The sequence below is a fragment of the Anolis sagrei genome, chromosome 5 (assembly GCF_037176765.1).
Source record: "Anolis sagrei isolate rAnoSag1 chromosome 5, rAnoSag1.mat, whole genome shotgun sequence".
NCBI lineage: Eukaryota > Metazoa > Chordata > Lepidosauria > Squamata > Dactyloidae > Anolis > Anolis sagrei.
In genome coordinates this window covers 174,535,489-174,553,043 of record NC_090025.1, presented here as the reverse complement: position 1 = coordinate 174,553,043, position 17,555 = coordinate 174,535,489, and the positions used below count along the sequence as shown (strand labels likewise).

Here is a 17,555-nt window from a genome sequence, read left to right as displayed (position 1 = left end):
TTTCTTGGACTAAATAGTACTGAGTTTGCTCAACCAATAGTATAATCAGTATAAAGCAACCTCATGATCAATGGAGATACCTCATGTCCCCATATCACATAACCTCAAAGGGAAAAAGGTTTCAGTGAAAACATTCCACATCTTCAACCATGAGTGATGGGCATGTATTTTGTCTCCTAGTATCAAATGAAAAAACCTCCCTTAGTGCAAAACAAAATCACTGAGCAAGCCAAGCATTTGTTAGCTTCCTCCATTCATTTTCACTGATTTCCACATACTTTATGCCAGATTAAACATCTATCAGACATGCTATGTGGTGATGGATTACCATTCTTCTATCTCCCCAACTGCAAAGCACAGTTTGTCCCAATGCCAGGCAAATTTTCATTATTCTGTGCAAGTGCTACTGTCATTTAGGGGAAATGCAAATTGTGCTTCTCTCTGAATTGATGAGCGATTCCAAATCTTCCATATTATAAGTGGCCTTAACTGTGAGATTATACAAACTGTAGTTTAAAATATTGGGAGGACACAATGTTTCCCATCCATGGGCTGAGAAGTATTATTAAACCACATGAGAAAACTACACAAAAGACAAAACAACACATACTGAATTGGTTACTGATGTCAATACCTCTCAAATTGCTTCAATGACTTCATTAGAGATACTCAAAATTAATCAAAATTGTTGGTTTTTAATAGCAAACTGTAGAATACATGCATTTTATGTATGTAGAATAATGAGCGAGAAAGATTACAAAAAGTAGAGCAGTGGTTTTATCTAGAATTTTGTTTTTTAAAAATGAACAGCAACTAATACTGCCCACTAGAGACACTGACTCAGCTAGCCATAAAGTGGGCAATGAATTGTGCTATGGCCAAAAATATGCAACTGAAGAGCAAACACCATCTGGATTGTGGCAAACTGCAAAAACTACTATGTTCCTGGCTCAGGCAGGTTTGCTGTGTATATAGCAAGGCAGTGCTCTGCACTGCCTCCCTAGGCATATTTTGGCATTTTTAAAAGAATTAATTAGGTTTTAATCCACCTCTAATTTCTCTTGAGCAGGTTGATAGTCATTAATTTTGTACACAATTTTTCTATGTGAAAAACTCAGTTTCTTCTTACGAGCTGCCTCTCTCTGGACTTGACCTAAACCATACATTCAAATTCTAATATTTGAATCTCATGGTTGTTTTTTGTGAAAAAGATATCACAAAATCATAGAATCACAGAATAATAGAGTTGAAAGAGACCACATGGGCCATCTAGTCCAACCCCCTGCCATTTAGGAAAGCACAATCAAAGTATCACCGACAGATGGCCATCCGGCCTCTGCTTAAAAGTTTCCAAGAAAGGACCTTCCACCACATTCCAAGGTAGAGTTCCACTGTTGAACAGCTCATATGGTCCAGAAGTTCCTCCTAATGTTCAGATGGAATCACCTTTCCTGTAGTTTGAACCCATTACTTCAAGTCCTAGTCTCCAGGATAGCAGAAAAAATATCCTTTCACATATTTGTACACGGCTATCATGTCTCCTCTGGACCTTCTCTTCTGCAGGATAAACATATCCCATTCTTTAAGACACTCCACATAGGGCACAACCTCCAGACCTGTGATCATTTTAGTTGCCCCCCTCATGACAAGTTCCAGCTTGTTGATATCTCTTTTAAATTGTGGTGTCCAGAACTGGACACAGAATTCCTAGTGAGGTCTAACCAAAGCAAAATAGAGGGGCGCCATGACTTCCCTCCATCTAAGCACAGTACTCCTTTTGATGCAGCTCAAAATCCCATTGGCTTTTTTAGCTGCCACATCACATTGTTTGGCTCATGTTCAGCTTGTTGTCCACTGAGTCTCCAAGATCTTTTTCACATGGACTGTTATTGAACATCCTGTATCTGTTTGTTTCATTGTTTTCTGCCTAAGTGTAGTACTTACATTTGTCATTGTTGGAATTCATTTTGTTATTTTTGGCCCAGCTCTCTAATATGTTAAGGTATTTTTGAATTCTCATCCTGTCCTCTGAAGTATTAGCTATCCCTCCTAATTTGGTGTCATCTGCAAACTTTGATCAGCATGACCTCTAAACCTTCATCCTAGTCATTAATATCAAAAGAATAATTTATTCTTCCCTCATGGATAATGAAAGAAAATTATGCTTCTGATAATCTTTTCATGCAAACAACCATGAGATTCAAATATATGGTTGTTTCAAAAATAAACATTTACGTATTAATTTCAGTCAAACAGTCCTGAATCCACCATCTACACTACAATCAGAGAAAATGTTTTTTGAATTAAAACTGCCAGAATCCTCCAACAGCATTAGCAAATGGCCATACTTGGAGAGAAGTTCTAAGAGGTTTTTACCACATTGTGAATAAAAATCAGGCAAAGAATAGCACCTCAGAAATATTATTATGCTATCTGTTTATTCCTAAATACTGTCCCTAAAGGCTTACATCATTTGAATGTAAGGGATTTAGATGTCTTTATTTGCAAACGCTCAAGTACATTATTCTCGTTATTCTCATTTCTATGGCAAATAACTCTAATGAGTAGCAATATCCAGAAGGAGGCTATGGAGAAACAAGGAGGAGTTATCAGCACACTTGAACAAATCCAATTTGTAAAAGTACAAAATGTTTCGGAAGAGAAATATGAAGGGAAATCTACTTCATCAAAATAGATTTCTCTATTCCCAGTGATGGCTCAACACACTCTGAAGTCACACAATGATGAGTGCTTGTAGCTAATCTCAAAAACAATCATGAGATAAAATGTAGTAGACAGCATGACACTGAAGAGGAGCACTCCCACTGCAACATATTGTTGCCTCTTTCATATCATGATCCTCACTACTAGGTTTGTGCATGGATTCGGTTTAGTTAGTTCTCTTCAGCCAATCCGGCTTGTTTGGATGGACATAATAGTAAGGGCTCAGCCATCATGGTTTTTTTCATCCATAACAGGGCCACACATAGCTGATCACAGCTGCTCCTCCCCTATTTAGCACCATGTGGCACATGGAGAGGCTACCTCATGCTATTCACACAGCGTTTCCCTGTGAGCCCAGCCTGTTGGTCCAATCAGATTGGAACAATATCATGACATGTCTTACACACTGCTTCTTTAACCCCATTGCTCAAACCCAGACTCCCTTGAAAGGAAGGCAGAAAAGGGTCTCAGGAGGAGTGCTTCCTTAAGCCCATTTTTCAAACCCAGACTCCCTTGTAAGGAACAAAGGAAAGGATCCCAGGAATGGAAAGGTGAGCCTCATAGGTTCCCCATTCCTGCTAATGGGCTGGATCTTCCCAGATTTTTCAGCTGGCAAGCAGAAAATAGTTTTTCCATTAGTCAATTTTCAGGAGGATGTGGGTACCTATTGAAATTCAGATACCAAAAACAGATTGTCCTCCAGTTGAATTGCAAAGCCTAAATACCGCCACAATCACTATAGACATCAGAACATAGAAACATGACCTGTTCAACCATAGTGTGGTGAAGACTTGTTCTCTGGAGATTTCTGAACAGATTCTGGATGGCAATCTTCAGGAGTGCTTTGGTTGTATATTCTTGCATGGCAGACTGGTGGTGAACTGGATGGCCCTTATGGTCTCTTTACTTTTACTTTAAATTTGTTTCTATTCTACCTTTCTCCCCATATAAGAAAGTGGCTAATAGCAACATGACACAATGCAAATTAAAAACAAGACAAATGCATAGCATAAAAATCAAATCTTCAGTGTCATGAAGCATAAAAATTATACAATACAATAAATATACAATTAAAACTACAGTTAACAACTTCACTGCTCTTCCAACTCCACAATTCTTTTATTCTATATTTATATAAATGTGACTCCCAGAATCATAGAATAATACAGTTGGAAGAGACTACATGGGCCATCTAGTCTAACCCCGTGCCATGAAGGAAAAGCACAATCAAAAGACACAAAGCAGAATCCCTCAAGGAAATAATCAAAATTACTGAAGGATTCTAGAAGTTGCAATTCAAAAGATCAAGTATCCCAGACCGTGATTAAAGTGGATTTCTCCTTTAATCTAAAGGCAAATATGAACTTTTCATCCATCTAAGTAGCACAATGTGCTACTTATATGGATCTATGATAGAAGCATTAGACAATAACCTATGATAGAATCATTAGACAATGTGCCACATGGTATAGGAATCTGGGACATCAGACTCTCCTAAAGAAAACCTCAAAGCCTGAAAATCCAAGAAACCAAACTGATTTATTCTGCAATAAATCCAGCCTCTTCGGGTATTTTTCAATCTTTCAACTGAATTGGAGAATGGAATGCAGTTGGCACTCAGGCAACCAAAAAAGTTAAATGTTTGAAAATACTGCTTTTGGTAAAAGAAACCAGAATGTAGCCATTATGGTTGGGATAGGACTGGAGAGATACAGGCTCAGAGCGGGTGGATCTATACTGTAGAATTAATGCAATTTGACACTGCATTAGCTGTCATGGCTAAATGCTATGGAATAATGGGAATTGTTTGGTTGGTTGGTTTTTTTCATGTCAGGAGCGATTAGAGAAACTACATGTTGCTTCTGGTGTGAGAAAATTTGCTGTCTGCCCAGGGAATGCCTGGATGTTTTGATGTTTTATCAATCTTGTGTGAGGCTTTTCTCATGTCCCCACGTGGGAAGCTGGAGCTGACAGAGGGAGCTCATCCACACTCTCCCTGGATTCGAACCTGCAACCTGTCGGTCTTCAGTCCTGCCGGCACAAGGGTTTAACCCACTGCACCACTGGCAGTGGGTTGTTTGATGTTGTTGGTGAGTGTTTGGTGAGACACTAGCAGTCTTTGGCAAAGAAGGCTGAAGTCCTAGGTTATGAAGCTCACTTGGTGGTTTTAGGCCACTTGTAGCCTAGCCTATCTCAAAAACCTATTCATAGAATAAAAATAGGATGGAGGCTCATGAATATTTCTTTGAGATCCTTGGAGAAAAAGCAGGATAAAAATGTTACAAGCAACAACAACTTCGATGGAGGTGGTATAACAAGATGGATTAAATAAATATGACTTGTAAGCCTAGAGAGGGTAAACTGACACTGGCGAGCCACTACTTGAAGTAAGAATATGTTTGTTTTCCCTGTGTATCTTGTTCAGGAAGTACAACACTGCAGCTGAAACATAGAGAAGCAGATCTAGCATGAGAATAAATTTCTATGTGTTAGAGCGACTATACTTTTAAAAAAGAAAGCCGCAAACAATGACATCTGCAAACAAGGCTCTCATTTGCAGCTGGGTTCACAGAAATGCTTTCTGCTGACTCCTTCTCTTCCAAATTCCAGGGAAACCCAAGAGAGAAATGTGCTTTGTTTATAAAGTGCAAAAGTGCCCCAGACACCTTGTTAGTGAGGCATGAAGATGATTCTATTTACTAAATGGCAAGGATGCTGTCACCAGTCTACTCTTTTCTTCTGTTCAATTATTTATACTAAATTGGTCACAAGGCAATGTCACTGGGATGGGGGGGGGGGGCAAATTAAACTCAGCAAGATATTTTTTGGGGAAAGACACTTGAAGAATATATAAGTATGCAAGCAATGTAAGAGAACCAATAACACACAAAATAGGAGTTTCACACAAAATGAAACACCATAAAGTATGGATGGGATGTGAAAGTCTTCAATTAGGCTTAGTTACAGAAGTGTTTGGGTAATTAACTAAAATACAGCGGCAACAACTGAAAAAGCTGACAATCCAAGGGGAAGACAGATATGAAAATAAGAAACATTGCCAGTTCCAAGTGTAGTTTCACAATAATGCAAGCTTGATGCCACTGTAATTGTCATAACTCTGGCCATGGAAACTTGGGATCTGGAGTTTGATGAATGTTTGCATTGCTCTGTTCTAGGGGTGTAGCCACACTGCACAATTATAACAGTTTTGAAATCATTTTAGTACCATGGCTCAATGGTATAAAGAATTATGTGGTTTGTAGTTTATTGTGGAACCAGAGTTCTCTAACAGAGAACGCTAAATATATCACTAAGCTACAAATCCAAGAATTCTATAGCATTGAACTATGGCAATTAAAATAGTGTCAAATGGGTGTAATTTTGCAGATGCTGTCATGGGATTATACTAGACCTGTCAAGCAGAAAATTATAGATATTTCATCAAACTATAAATCTGAAGAGTCACAGGTTGAAACCAAGATACTTAGCATTACCTCTAACTGTATACTTCAGATATACCTGGGATGTTGAACTACAGCTCCCAAATGTAACCATGTTGGCTGCTGATTTCTTGAATTCTCATTTAGAGTAACCTGTTAAAAGCCTGGACACAACGGTCTAGATCCTACATTGCAGCATAGCTTGATCCAAGACATTTATATTCTTCCAAATTCCTTGGAAGTTGTCAGTCCCTAGACAAAACCATCATTGCATTTACTGATGGACAACAGAGAGGATAGAGAAGGGAGGTAATTCAGATTATGAAACAGCATCTGAATTTAGCTTAGGACAAAGAAATGAGGATGTACAGAGGGATGGTACCTCCCCATTTTTCTCCCTTCCCAGGAACCTAGAGTAGCTGTATCTTTATAGTCTGAATTGCCTGTCCCAATATCCCCTTTGACACTCATTTGAGAGGCTGGGGAGGATTGGGATGGAATCCAAGGGCAAAAGAATAGCCCCCTGTGCCCTGTGACCCATATAAAAAGAGACATATGAGAATTTACACATGCCGATGTTGCAAACAGGATGCTAACCAATCTCAGTTTACATTCCTGATATGAACTCTTATTCCCCATGAGAAATTCACACTGAAAAGTGAAAAGAAACTAAGTTCTTGTGGGCTTTTTCGGGCTATAGGGTCATGAAAAGAAACTGTTTGAAAAAGGAAATGCCCACAACAGCTTTATATTTGATCAGAATTTTTCTGACTAACTTTAAATGTTATTTATGGGGAGGGGAGGAGTTTGACATGGTAGAGAGCAGATACAGAATGTACATAAAAGTGATAACAAGAGAATACTCCTGAAACAAAATTTTAAAATGCAGCTTCATGTATTAGATGTGATGAGATTAAAAATGCATGCTGGAGGACAAATGTTCAGAAACAGCCATCCACAGTGCTGATGCAGACTGGAAGTGCTACAGGGGGTTGTGTGCACTGAACTATAAATGCTATATAAAACAGAATCTAAGGAAGCTTTGTCTTCTCCCAGCACTCATGCTGATTACAGCATCATCTTTGTCTCACATAAACGAAGAGACAGGCTTAGTTCTCCATCAACACAGTGTCTTTTTTCTTACTTACACTCTTTCAAGCACCAGCCCTACCACTAGGCCGAGTAAAATGGTCACCATAGGCAGCAGAATTGGCATTTCACAAAGAGAAACACACAGTTTACAATTTAAATTATTAAAGTAGCATTTTAGATTTGGTGTCCTGGGCAACAAATTAATCTGGGTGCTTTGTACCTCATTTTAAGGGAAGACATGTCTTGAGTTGGCCTTTCGGGTGGATTTTTGGGTATAGTTAATGAGAAACTTTGCCAAAGTCAAGTGATGTTACCAATGCCAAAATTCATTACATAATTATATCAGTTTCTTATCCCTTTAAGAGCCATGCTTCCCATTCTTTGAATTTAAGGTGCAGGTTCTTACCTACAAAGCCCTGAACGGTTTGGGACCGTTTAAGTAATATTTACTAAATTGCTATAATGCTAAACTTTGCAATGAATTGGTATTGCTTACCACAAACCTTGAGTAACTGGCTCATTTTAAAAATTGGTTTTTTTTATTAATTTGGGGGGAAAGGTAGATATGAAAGAACATATATAAGTAAGGTATCCCTTCATAAAAATCCATAGGTTTATTGAGCCAATTGTGTCAAGCTAGAGTCTCCTTTTAAGTAAAAGAAATGCCACATAAACAAATAATGAGAAACCTTCCTATGTTTCTCTCCTATAAGGGAAAGAGGCAAGAGATGCTTTACCTGGTAGTGAACTCTTTGCGTATTTGAAGAGACTGACTGCAAATCCTGTAGGGAAAAAGTACATCCGAAACAATGAGTAATCCAAAATCTGTTAACAATGAGTACTTCAAACAATGATTAATCATCTCCATGCTAAACTTTCCTGCTGTTATATCTAGCACCAACCTTTTTAAAAAAAGAAATATCAAAGGTAAAAAAGTAATGGTAAAGATTTTTCTCTTGACATTAAGTCTAGTCGTGTCTGACTCTTAGTGGTAGTGCTCATCTCAATTTCTAAGCCAAAGAGCCAGCATTGTCCATAGATGCCTCCAAGGTCATGTGGCTGGCATGACTGCATTGAGTGCCATTACCATCCCGCCAGAGCCATATCTAGTGATTTACTTACATTTGCATGTTTTCAAACTGCTAGGTTGGCATATGCCGGAGCTAACAGCAGGAGCTCACCCTGCTCTGTGGATTTGAACTGCTGACCTTTTGATCAGCACGTTCAGCAGCTCAGCAGTGAAGGTATGCTTCAGTCAATTCCATGCAAGAACTATGGGGCACATACAGGCTTGTAGCCAGGATTTCGTTTTGGGGGGGCTGTTTTTTTCAGGGGGGGTTTCGGGGGGGACTGAGTTTCGGGGGGGGGGGGCTGAGTCTGAGTGAAAGAGGGCCTACCCTAGCAAAGCTTTTGTATCGTTACCCCAATACCCCCATGCATATGGGATATATTGAGTATGGTGATCAGATCATGATATGAATAAACATAACAGTTTAAATAATGCACCAGTAAGGCCTTTTCGCGAACCACCATGAGAATTTCGGGGGGGGGGGGCTGAAGCCCCTGAAGCCCCCCCCCCCCCCCCCCCCCGGCTACATGCCTGGGCACATAGATGCAGGGGTTGCTAATGGCTACAATGCCAGAAGGGAAGTTAATCATCTCTGGGTTTTAGTCTGAACTTTAAAGGATCTCTCCTTTAAAGTCTAAGCCCCAATTAGGTTCAGTATCTTTAACAAGACTTTTAAAGTTTAGTCTAAAACCCAGACCAGAATCGCCAGCCCACTGATATTGGGATTTCCATGACAGAGATGACTGGGACATAAGTCATCAAAAAAGTGAGCCAATATTTTCCTACTGGTTCTAAAAGAATAGCCTGGCAAACAAAGGCAATGTTTGATTTCTGAAATGAACAATGCTGGGACACAAAAATGGCCTGAGGGTGATTAAGAGCCATGTGGGCATTTTCATCCTGCTCCAGTTCCAGCTTGAAGCTGGTGGTGTCACACAGCAATGAGATCATTTATTTCATTTATTTATAAAACAATGGGACTCAAAGCAGCTAAAAATGTATTTAAAATTAAGCAAGCTAAAAACAAATGGTAAAATAACAGTATAAATATATGATTTTTTAAAATGACACAATTTATAAATTAAAACATAAAGTATTAAAAATATTAGAACACACTAAAAAAAACTTCTATACAAAATCAAACCCTTTAAAATATTAAAATAGCACTGTACACCATTAAATGCCAAACCCTCATCAATTTGTAAAATCTTGGCAGTGCAAAAATGTTTTGCTTGGTTGCTAGAAGAACAAACAGAGCCATTTTGGCCTGTCCAATATCTGAGAGCAGCCAAAAGAGACTTGCTCTTGTTCCCACCAAATGAGCCCGAGAAGATGATAGGATAGAGGGAAGGCATTCTCTGGATGTTCTTACAGCTCTGATAGGCTCATACATTAAGTTATGATCCTTCAAATAATCTTATAAGTTAAAAAAATCAGCACTTTGAATTGTGCCCAGAAAAGGCATCTATTGGATCTATTGCAACAAGGGAATTTGTACTGCGTGCTGTAACCAGCCCCAATTAACCATTTGGCTGCAGTTCTGAAATATGTGCTCTTTCTGCATAATGTCCATAGCACCAAGCAACATAAGGTTAGCACAGAGATCACAGGGGGGAAAGAGACACCCAAACTGATTATGTCCAAAAATAAACCCTAACGATATGTCTCCTCTGTGAAGACATTCCTGTGTGCTTAATCTACATCTTTTGCAGCAACTCACCTCCTCCAGGCGATCAACATAAATGCGGCAAGTCTCCAAGTCACAGTCTCCTCGGACAACTATAATTCCCAAAGGAATGGCTACAGGAATAATAAAAAATACATACATTGAATTAAGAATAAATAAAACAAAGTAAAAGATTCACATTCCTAGATAATTTCAGTTAATTCGAGACATTGAACAGCACATAATGTGTATCTTCAGATGTGAGTTACATTGAGTTCAGGAAGACTTAATTCGAGGTACAGATACACAGGCTTATAGCCCCACCGTCATTCATATAAAGGTATCAAAATTGATTTGGCAATCACCCAGAAAGGTGATGGAGTACCTTTCAATTGATATCTTCAAAAAGAGCTACTTGCTGGAAATGCTTTAGCTGGAGATCCTGCATTGAAGGATCTCCAGCTAAAGGAGATCCTGCCGGACTCAATAGGGTCCTTCCAACTCTATAATTTCATAAGACATTCGGATTTTCTGACTAACAACATTATATAATATAGATATTTGAGCAATATCAATAAATAGTGGTGAGACATATTGCAATAACACCATCTATTTTTAATCACTTCAGATGGCTTTTTATTTTCAAGATGTTCCAGCATTAACTATGATGCTGATGGACAAATGAGCTCAATTACCATATGAAGAAATTAGCAATATTAACCAATAGCTGTTATATGACATTTGTTATACATAGTCCAGATGCATACAATATATAGAGAGAGATTATAAACAACAATAGTAATGACTTCTTCCCAGTTGTGTTATGCTAAAGCAATGCTACATCACTGTAACAAAGTCCTGGATCAATGCAATCCAAAATTACTTAGAATCAAACTTGCTAGTCCATTTCATCCCAGAATTCTGTTTTATTCATTCTCTGTATTTGCATCCTGCCTTCTTACTAACATGGTACAGGGCTGGAATGGACTAACAAGACTATTTCTTTAAAATACATTCAATTCTGAAATGTAAATTATTTTCCACTTCTGATCTCTTAATAAAAAAGTGTATTGTCAAATATTTCTTGATAGCGTGAACATTGTTTATTTATTTATTTATTTATTTATTTAAAACATTTGTATTCCACCCTTCTCACCCTGAAGGGGACTCAAGGCAGAGCACAACATACAAATGGCAAACATTCAATGCTGGGACATGAATTCATTATATGCATACATAAACATTAAAAACATTTGTCTCAACATTAAAACACATTGTTTGTGTGTCTTCAAGTTGATTCTCAACTATGGCCATCCTAAGGCAAACCTATCACAGGGCTTTCTTGGCAAAATTTGCTCAGAGGGTATATGCCATTGCCTCCCTTGGAGACTGAGAGAGTGTGACTTGCCCAATGTCACCCGGTGAGTTTCATATCTGAGCCGAGATTCAGACTCTGATCTCAAATGTCATATTCCAATGCTGAAAACACTATACAATGCTGTTACTCTAGATAGGGTTACTAGGTGTCCTATTTAACATATATTCTTATATATATGGCAATTTCATTCATTCTATATGAAAAGAAAAGCTTCCTAAATGTGAAACAGGACTCTGTGTGTGCGTATGTGTGTGTGTGTAGGCAGTTGCCAAGTTACAAACATCTGACTTACAAATAACTCATAGTTAAGAAAGGAGGTGGGAAAGCAGGAAGTGAGAGAAATGTATCCCTAGGAAGGAAAATTCACCCCTGAAGAGTTATCATGGGGGAAAGGTGTCTCCCCTGAAGCTTTATCCCCAATCCTTGTCACCACAACAAGCCAATTTTTTCAAAATCACAGGGACAGAAAGTGAGATGAAATCTTCTAAACAGGAGAAGCAAAACAATCACCACAGCTAACCCTTCCTCATGCTATGCAAGGCTGTTATATCTATCTATCTATCTATCTATCTATCTATCTATCTAGAGTTTCATTTTAAAAATATACCTATTCCACATTACAAAATAAACCTACAGAACTTATCTTGGTCGTAACTTGGGGACTGCCTGTATATATGAATGCAATGATATGTTAATTTTATAGAAAATACATGATTAGCTGAAGAGGAATAAATACTTTCATTTGGAATTGAAGTAGAACATGAACTTCTAAATGGCTATTTTCTTAACATCAACTCTACATATTATAAATTTATTTACTGCTGTTTTGAAAACTTTGCAGCTGTCTCTAGATCACTGTACAATCATTAGTTAATGTATCAACCACATTTTTATCTCAGCAATCAAAACTGGATCAAGTTTTGTCAACTATTATTTACATGTGCTGATACAGTGATGGAGAAAAAAGGAAAGAAAAAGAAATGGTTCTGCATAATTCATACCCTATTCTTCTGCCAAGACAATTTAGGTGACATATGCTCAGAACAGTACATACAAATATTAGACTAAAACAAGATAACAAAGAAATATAAAAAGAATTTTGTCACAATATGGCATATCATTAAATGCTATGACAGAATGTTTTGGGGGAATTGTTTAGTTCTTAAGTGTAACATAGAAAGACCTAAAATGTTAATTAAGGGTCTGCAAGGAGCCATTGCCTTCACCTATCTGACTCATATTGCTACTCAGTGTGAGTCATCCTCATCTTCATCTTCATTTCTATCTTGTGTTTCTCCCCATAGGAACTCATTTGAAGATAGACCCCCCTCTTTATTTGTGCCACTTGTACTTTGGGGCACAGTATTTAATTTTTTTAAAAAAAAATCCTATTAGCTTTAAAAGCTTCAGAGCTTTCCAAACATTTCTAACGTATCTTTTCAATTATCTTAGATACAGTCAGTTCTCCGGCTTCATGGAGGCTAGAGACAGAGAGCCCCTGTGAAAGTGGAAAAACCATGAATAAAAAACTTCCTTACAGGAATCTCTAGATTTTTCAATGCAACTCAACTTTGGCCAGAACAGATATAGAGGACAGAGGGCTAGTTTTGGTTTGCCTGCATAACAGAACTTTTGCCCTCAAGGAATCAACTGCTATCACAAAACTAAAATGCGATATCAATTCCATTTCAACTCAACTTGGTTTACATGACTAGAAAAGTAATGTCAAGCATGAAAAGATCATTTCTGTAATGCTGCTTCAATTTCATTTGAACCAGAATAAGAAGACACCATAAGGCAGAGAGCAATAAGGAAAACTTCTTTAATTTACTTCTAGAATGAAATCAAATCTGCTAGTTCCCTATTCTTTTTGGCATTGCAAATCGGTCTTGCAACTCTTCTGATATCTGTGGTGGAGTATCCATTCACCTGTTTAGAATCACCGAAACTGGGCTTTACAGGCCAATGAATACTCCACCACAGACATCAGAAGAGCTGAAAGACCAAGAACTCTGGCGGAAAAAAAAGCCAATGAGATTTTGGTCTGCATCAATCGGAGCAGTGTCTAGATCTAGGGAAGTAATGCTACCCCTCTATTCTGCTTTGGTTAGACCACACCTGGAATATTGTGTCCAATTCCGGGCACCACAATTCAAGAGAGATATTGACAAGCTGGAATGTGTCCAGAGGGTCTGGAGAACAAGCCCTATGAGGAGCGGCTTAAGGAGCTATGCATGTTTAGCCTGGAGAAGAGAAGGCTGAGAGGAGATATGATAGCCATGTATAAATATGTGAGAGGAAGCCACAGGGAGGAGGGAGCTTGTTTTCTGCTTCCTTGGAGACTAGGACGCAGAACAATGGCTTCAAACTACAAGAGAGGAGATTCCATCTGAACATGAGGAAGAACTTCCTGACTGTGAGAGCCGTTCAGCAGTGGAACTCTCTGCCCCGGAGTGTGGTGGAGGTTCCTTCTTTGGAAAATTTTAAACAGAGGCCATCTGTCAGGGGTGATCTGAATGCAATATTCCTGCTTCTTGGCAGGGGGTTGGACTGGATGGCCCATGAGGTCTCTTCCAACTCTTTGATTCTATGATTCTATGATTCTATGATTCTATGAACAAGCCATGAGAGTTCAACAACTGGGAAATATTACGTTTTTGGATTACAACCTACTAAATCCCTCTGCTAGCATAACAGAGGTGTGTATAGTAATCTTGGATCAGAATTAGTTTGTTATTGTGTGCCTTCATGCCATTTCTGACTGCCTTTGCCTTCCTTTGGAGCTGAGAGGCTAAGATTTATTATTATTATTATTATAACTTTATTTGTACCCCGCTAGCATCTCCCAAGGGATTCGATGCGGCTTACAACGGGCCGAAGCCCACACAATACAACAATACAACAATACAGTATCATCCCATGGGTATCCATAGAAGAGTTGTGGTTCGAACTCTGGTCTTCAAAGAGGTGATCCAATCCTCAAACCACTATATCTCATTGGCTCTTTCCAAATTCGGAGGGAAGAGAGCTCCAATGTTCTTTTGAATTATTTACATTTTTTGTAAAATTAACAAATGGCCAACAGGAATCTATTTTTCATGTGGGGAGGAAAACCTGATGTATTTGAAGGAAGACTGGATACAACTCAAGAATAAGAAGATGTGATCAAATAAAAAAGGAAGTGGAAATTCTCAATACTTCCAGATACTTTTTCTCTTCTGGTAGCGTCCACAATGAAGGAAACTGGATTAGATTACTTCTCATGTGCTATGTACATATGCATACATGTACCTCTTGTATGAAGACTGTACCATTCTGCAATCTAAATGCAGATTTTGATGAGTGTTTAATGAAATACTGCCATTATCTATTTAAAAGAGTAAAGAAAGTAACCAAAATGTAGAAGAATCTTCTAAAACCAGTATGACACTATTTAATTACTAAAAAAAATGTTGCAGAAATGAGTTGTCTACCTCCAGAGAGCCAAGATTAATCTTTTCTGAACAGTGTGTATGACAACTTCTTAGATGCAGCAGAAAAAAAATTCAATTTTAGATGAGGCCACTGATAGAATCAAATTGGTATTTCAAGCAAACAAGAGCAGCAGCATTTATTTACTCGGTGTCTGGATGATCCAGGTTATTATGCTGGTGTCGGAGTATTTGATGCTTCATCATGAAGACATGTCTCAGGCAAAAATCTTAATAACTTTTCTGCAGCACTCCCAAAGTGATAATAAAATGGCTCATTCTTAAACTGGTTCCCATGTTTTGATTTCTGTCATTTTATTGTTTACTGGGTGGGAGAGGTAAAGAGGAGCATTAGAAAAGGGTCATACCTATTAGGGAGGACCATTTTGCTGCCTGAGGCAAATAATAACATAGGTCTCATGCCTCTCCTGGACATACAGACTCTTTAAATGGTACGTTTTCACACCTTTCAATGTTACAGATTGGAAGGAACCTATATCTCTACAAATCAGTTTGGTAGCTCAAGATAGGCCATAAGGTACACATAACTGAACTGCCTAACTTCCTTTTGTTGTCTAAAATAATATATGTGTACTAGATGATGCCATTGGAAAATGAGATTAACAGGAAGTCTTTTATATATATATATATATATATATATTAATGGTTTTGTATGGATTTTATAATGTTGTTCTAATTGTTTTTAATTGTATACTATGGACTGTTATGGCATCAAATTGCTGCCAATTTGTAAGCCACCTTGAGTCGCCTTTAGGCTGAGAAATATGAGATAGAAATATCATAAATAAATAAATATATGGCTTACCTTGAGTTACAAAACTACAAGTGGGGAAAAGTATGATAGCTGGGACCCTATGCTGGTTGCACAATGCAGGTCTGAATTAATGAGAGGAACACATACACAAGATAGCACAGCGAGTGAGAGACACAGCTGTGTCAGAGTCGTGGGAACATTGTTCACCAGAAAGGGGGAGAGGAGACATTTCTATCCCATTTATCATCTTTGTAAGCTGTTGTTTATCATTTAACAGTAAATAACTCTAACATTTATTCACTTGCCTTAAGCACTATGCTTGGCTGTCTGTTGTCCCTCCCCTTTCTGATCCATGTTGCACACATCTTCCCTTCCTTAATTCTGACCCGTGTTGCACCAGTAGCGTTGCTTAGGGTCCCAGCTATCATACTTTTACCCTAGAAGTGCATCTACAATGTAGAATTATTGTAGTTTGGAATCATGGGAGTTTTAGTTTTACAAGGTCTTTAGCCTTCTCTGCCAAAGAATGGTGATGTTCCACCAAACTACAAATAGCAGGAGACTTCTCCTACATCCCCAGTTTGTGCCATCCACATTATTTGTTGTGCTGTACATAATGGTAGAGCCAGCATTGTGACTCTTTTATCTGGGAACCAATTCAATGCCTGTTAAGTAGAAGGAAGACGTCTATACTGAATTGGTCCTGGACATTCAGATTAATCATTGTTTACTGTGTGAGGAAAGAACACTTGTACATTCTGTCCCTTCAGCATGGCTGCAAGGAAATTGAAAGCTTGACTTCATTTCTTTTTAGTAAATTGCAACTTAACTTTACACATGAACTGGGTTGATCTTAAATATTATTTGTTGACAGAAGCCATATGTCACATTAGCCACAGTGTGTTGGGTCGTGATGAGACAGTACTCAGATGTAAATTTAGCATAATGCTGTAATTGGTGGCTCATTTGCTATTTTTTTAGGAGTTGATGTGTTTCACATAATAAAGGCAAAGTTAGAATAATTTAAAGAAGAGTTTGTGGAGGTGGGAGGAAATGAAAGATGCCTTTTCCTTATATATTCCAACAAATAGCTCCATAAAATGCTGACAAATCCATCACAAAGAATTTAAAATATCTAGCAGAAACCTTACTCAATGCTGGGAAAGGAGCATGAGTAAGCAGTGAAAAGTTATGGAGGGCTAGGTATATATAGGTAGCAGATGGATGTCTAAAGAAAATAACCATACTTCTACAGAAAGATAAGCAAACCAATTAGAAGATTTGCCATCCAGTAATTACCAGGGAATCCTGTATTATTAAAAGGAAGCGGCAGCTTACTTACATAACAAATGCCTCCCTTGTAAATGAGCATGAATAATGAGGCAGATGCCTGAATAAGGCTCTATTATACTGTTATCACAAGCAGCTGAATCCTGTGTTGATTAATGGCACAGCATAAGTCGCTAAGAAAAGCAACTTCATTTTAAAGTGTTGTCACCAACACTTTTGCAGGCTTGGCTAACCACTTCCACTGACTTCTGTATCATTAATTGAATGTGACACGTAATTATTGCAATATTTTTTTCTCCAGAAATTAGATATGCAGTTGGATGGCAAGGGTTTGAAGACTGAGAAGGTCTTAATCCAAGATTCAAGTGAAATGAAACTGAATGTTCTCAATGACTATAAGGATATTGGCATTATTCTGTCAATACTTATATTACAGTTAAATCAGAATATGTAGGTCCACATTCTGTCTTGCAAACTAACCTGAAAGCTCAAGAAAGGTGGCAGTAATATCCATATTGTTAAGCCCATGCAATTGGGACTTTCCAAGCCAAAGGGTTTTAAAAAGACGGATAAACAATTTTTGGTTGTCACAGCAGATGTTTTCCATTAGACCTATTCATCACATCACCTGCTACAATTTGAATCTTTGTA

General features: G+C 38.1%; 1 protein-coding gene across 6 annotated transcripts in view; it reads right to left on the bottom strand.

Moving 5' to 3' along the window:
* DGKI (diacylglycerol kinase iota) overlaps positions 1-17,555 on the bottom strand; it is a 303,622-nt gene that overhangs the window by 60,492 nt on the left and 225,575 nt on the right. For all 6 annotated transcript variants that reach the window (XR_010910056.1, XM_060776823.2, XM_067469251.1 and 3 more), the window contains 2 exons: positions 10,046-10,125; positions 7,994-8,038 (listed from right to left, as the gene is read on the bottom strand). Coding sequence is in view for 5 of the 6 variants with exons in the window: in XM_060776823.2 (XP_060632806.2) it covers positions 7,994-8,038; positions 10,046-10,125 (125 nt within the window). In the remaining variant the exon portion in view is untranslated. The remainder of the gene's footprint in view (positions 1-7,993; positions 8,039-10,045; positions 10,126-17,555) is intronic.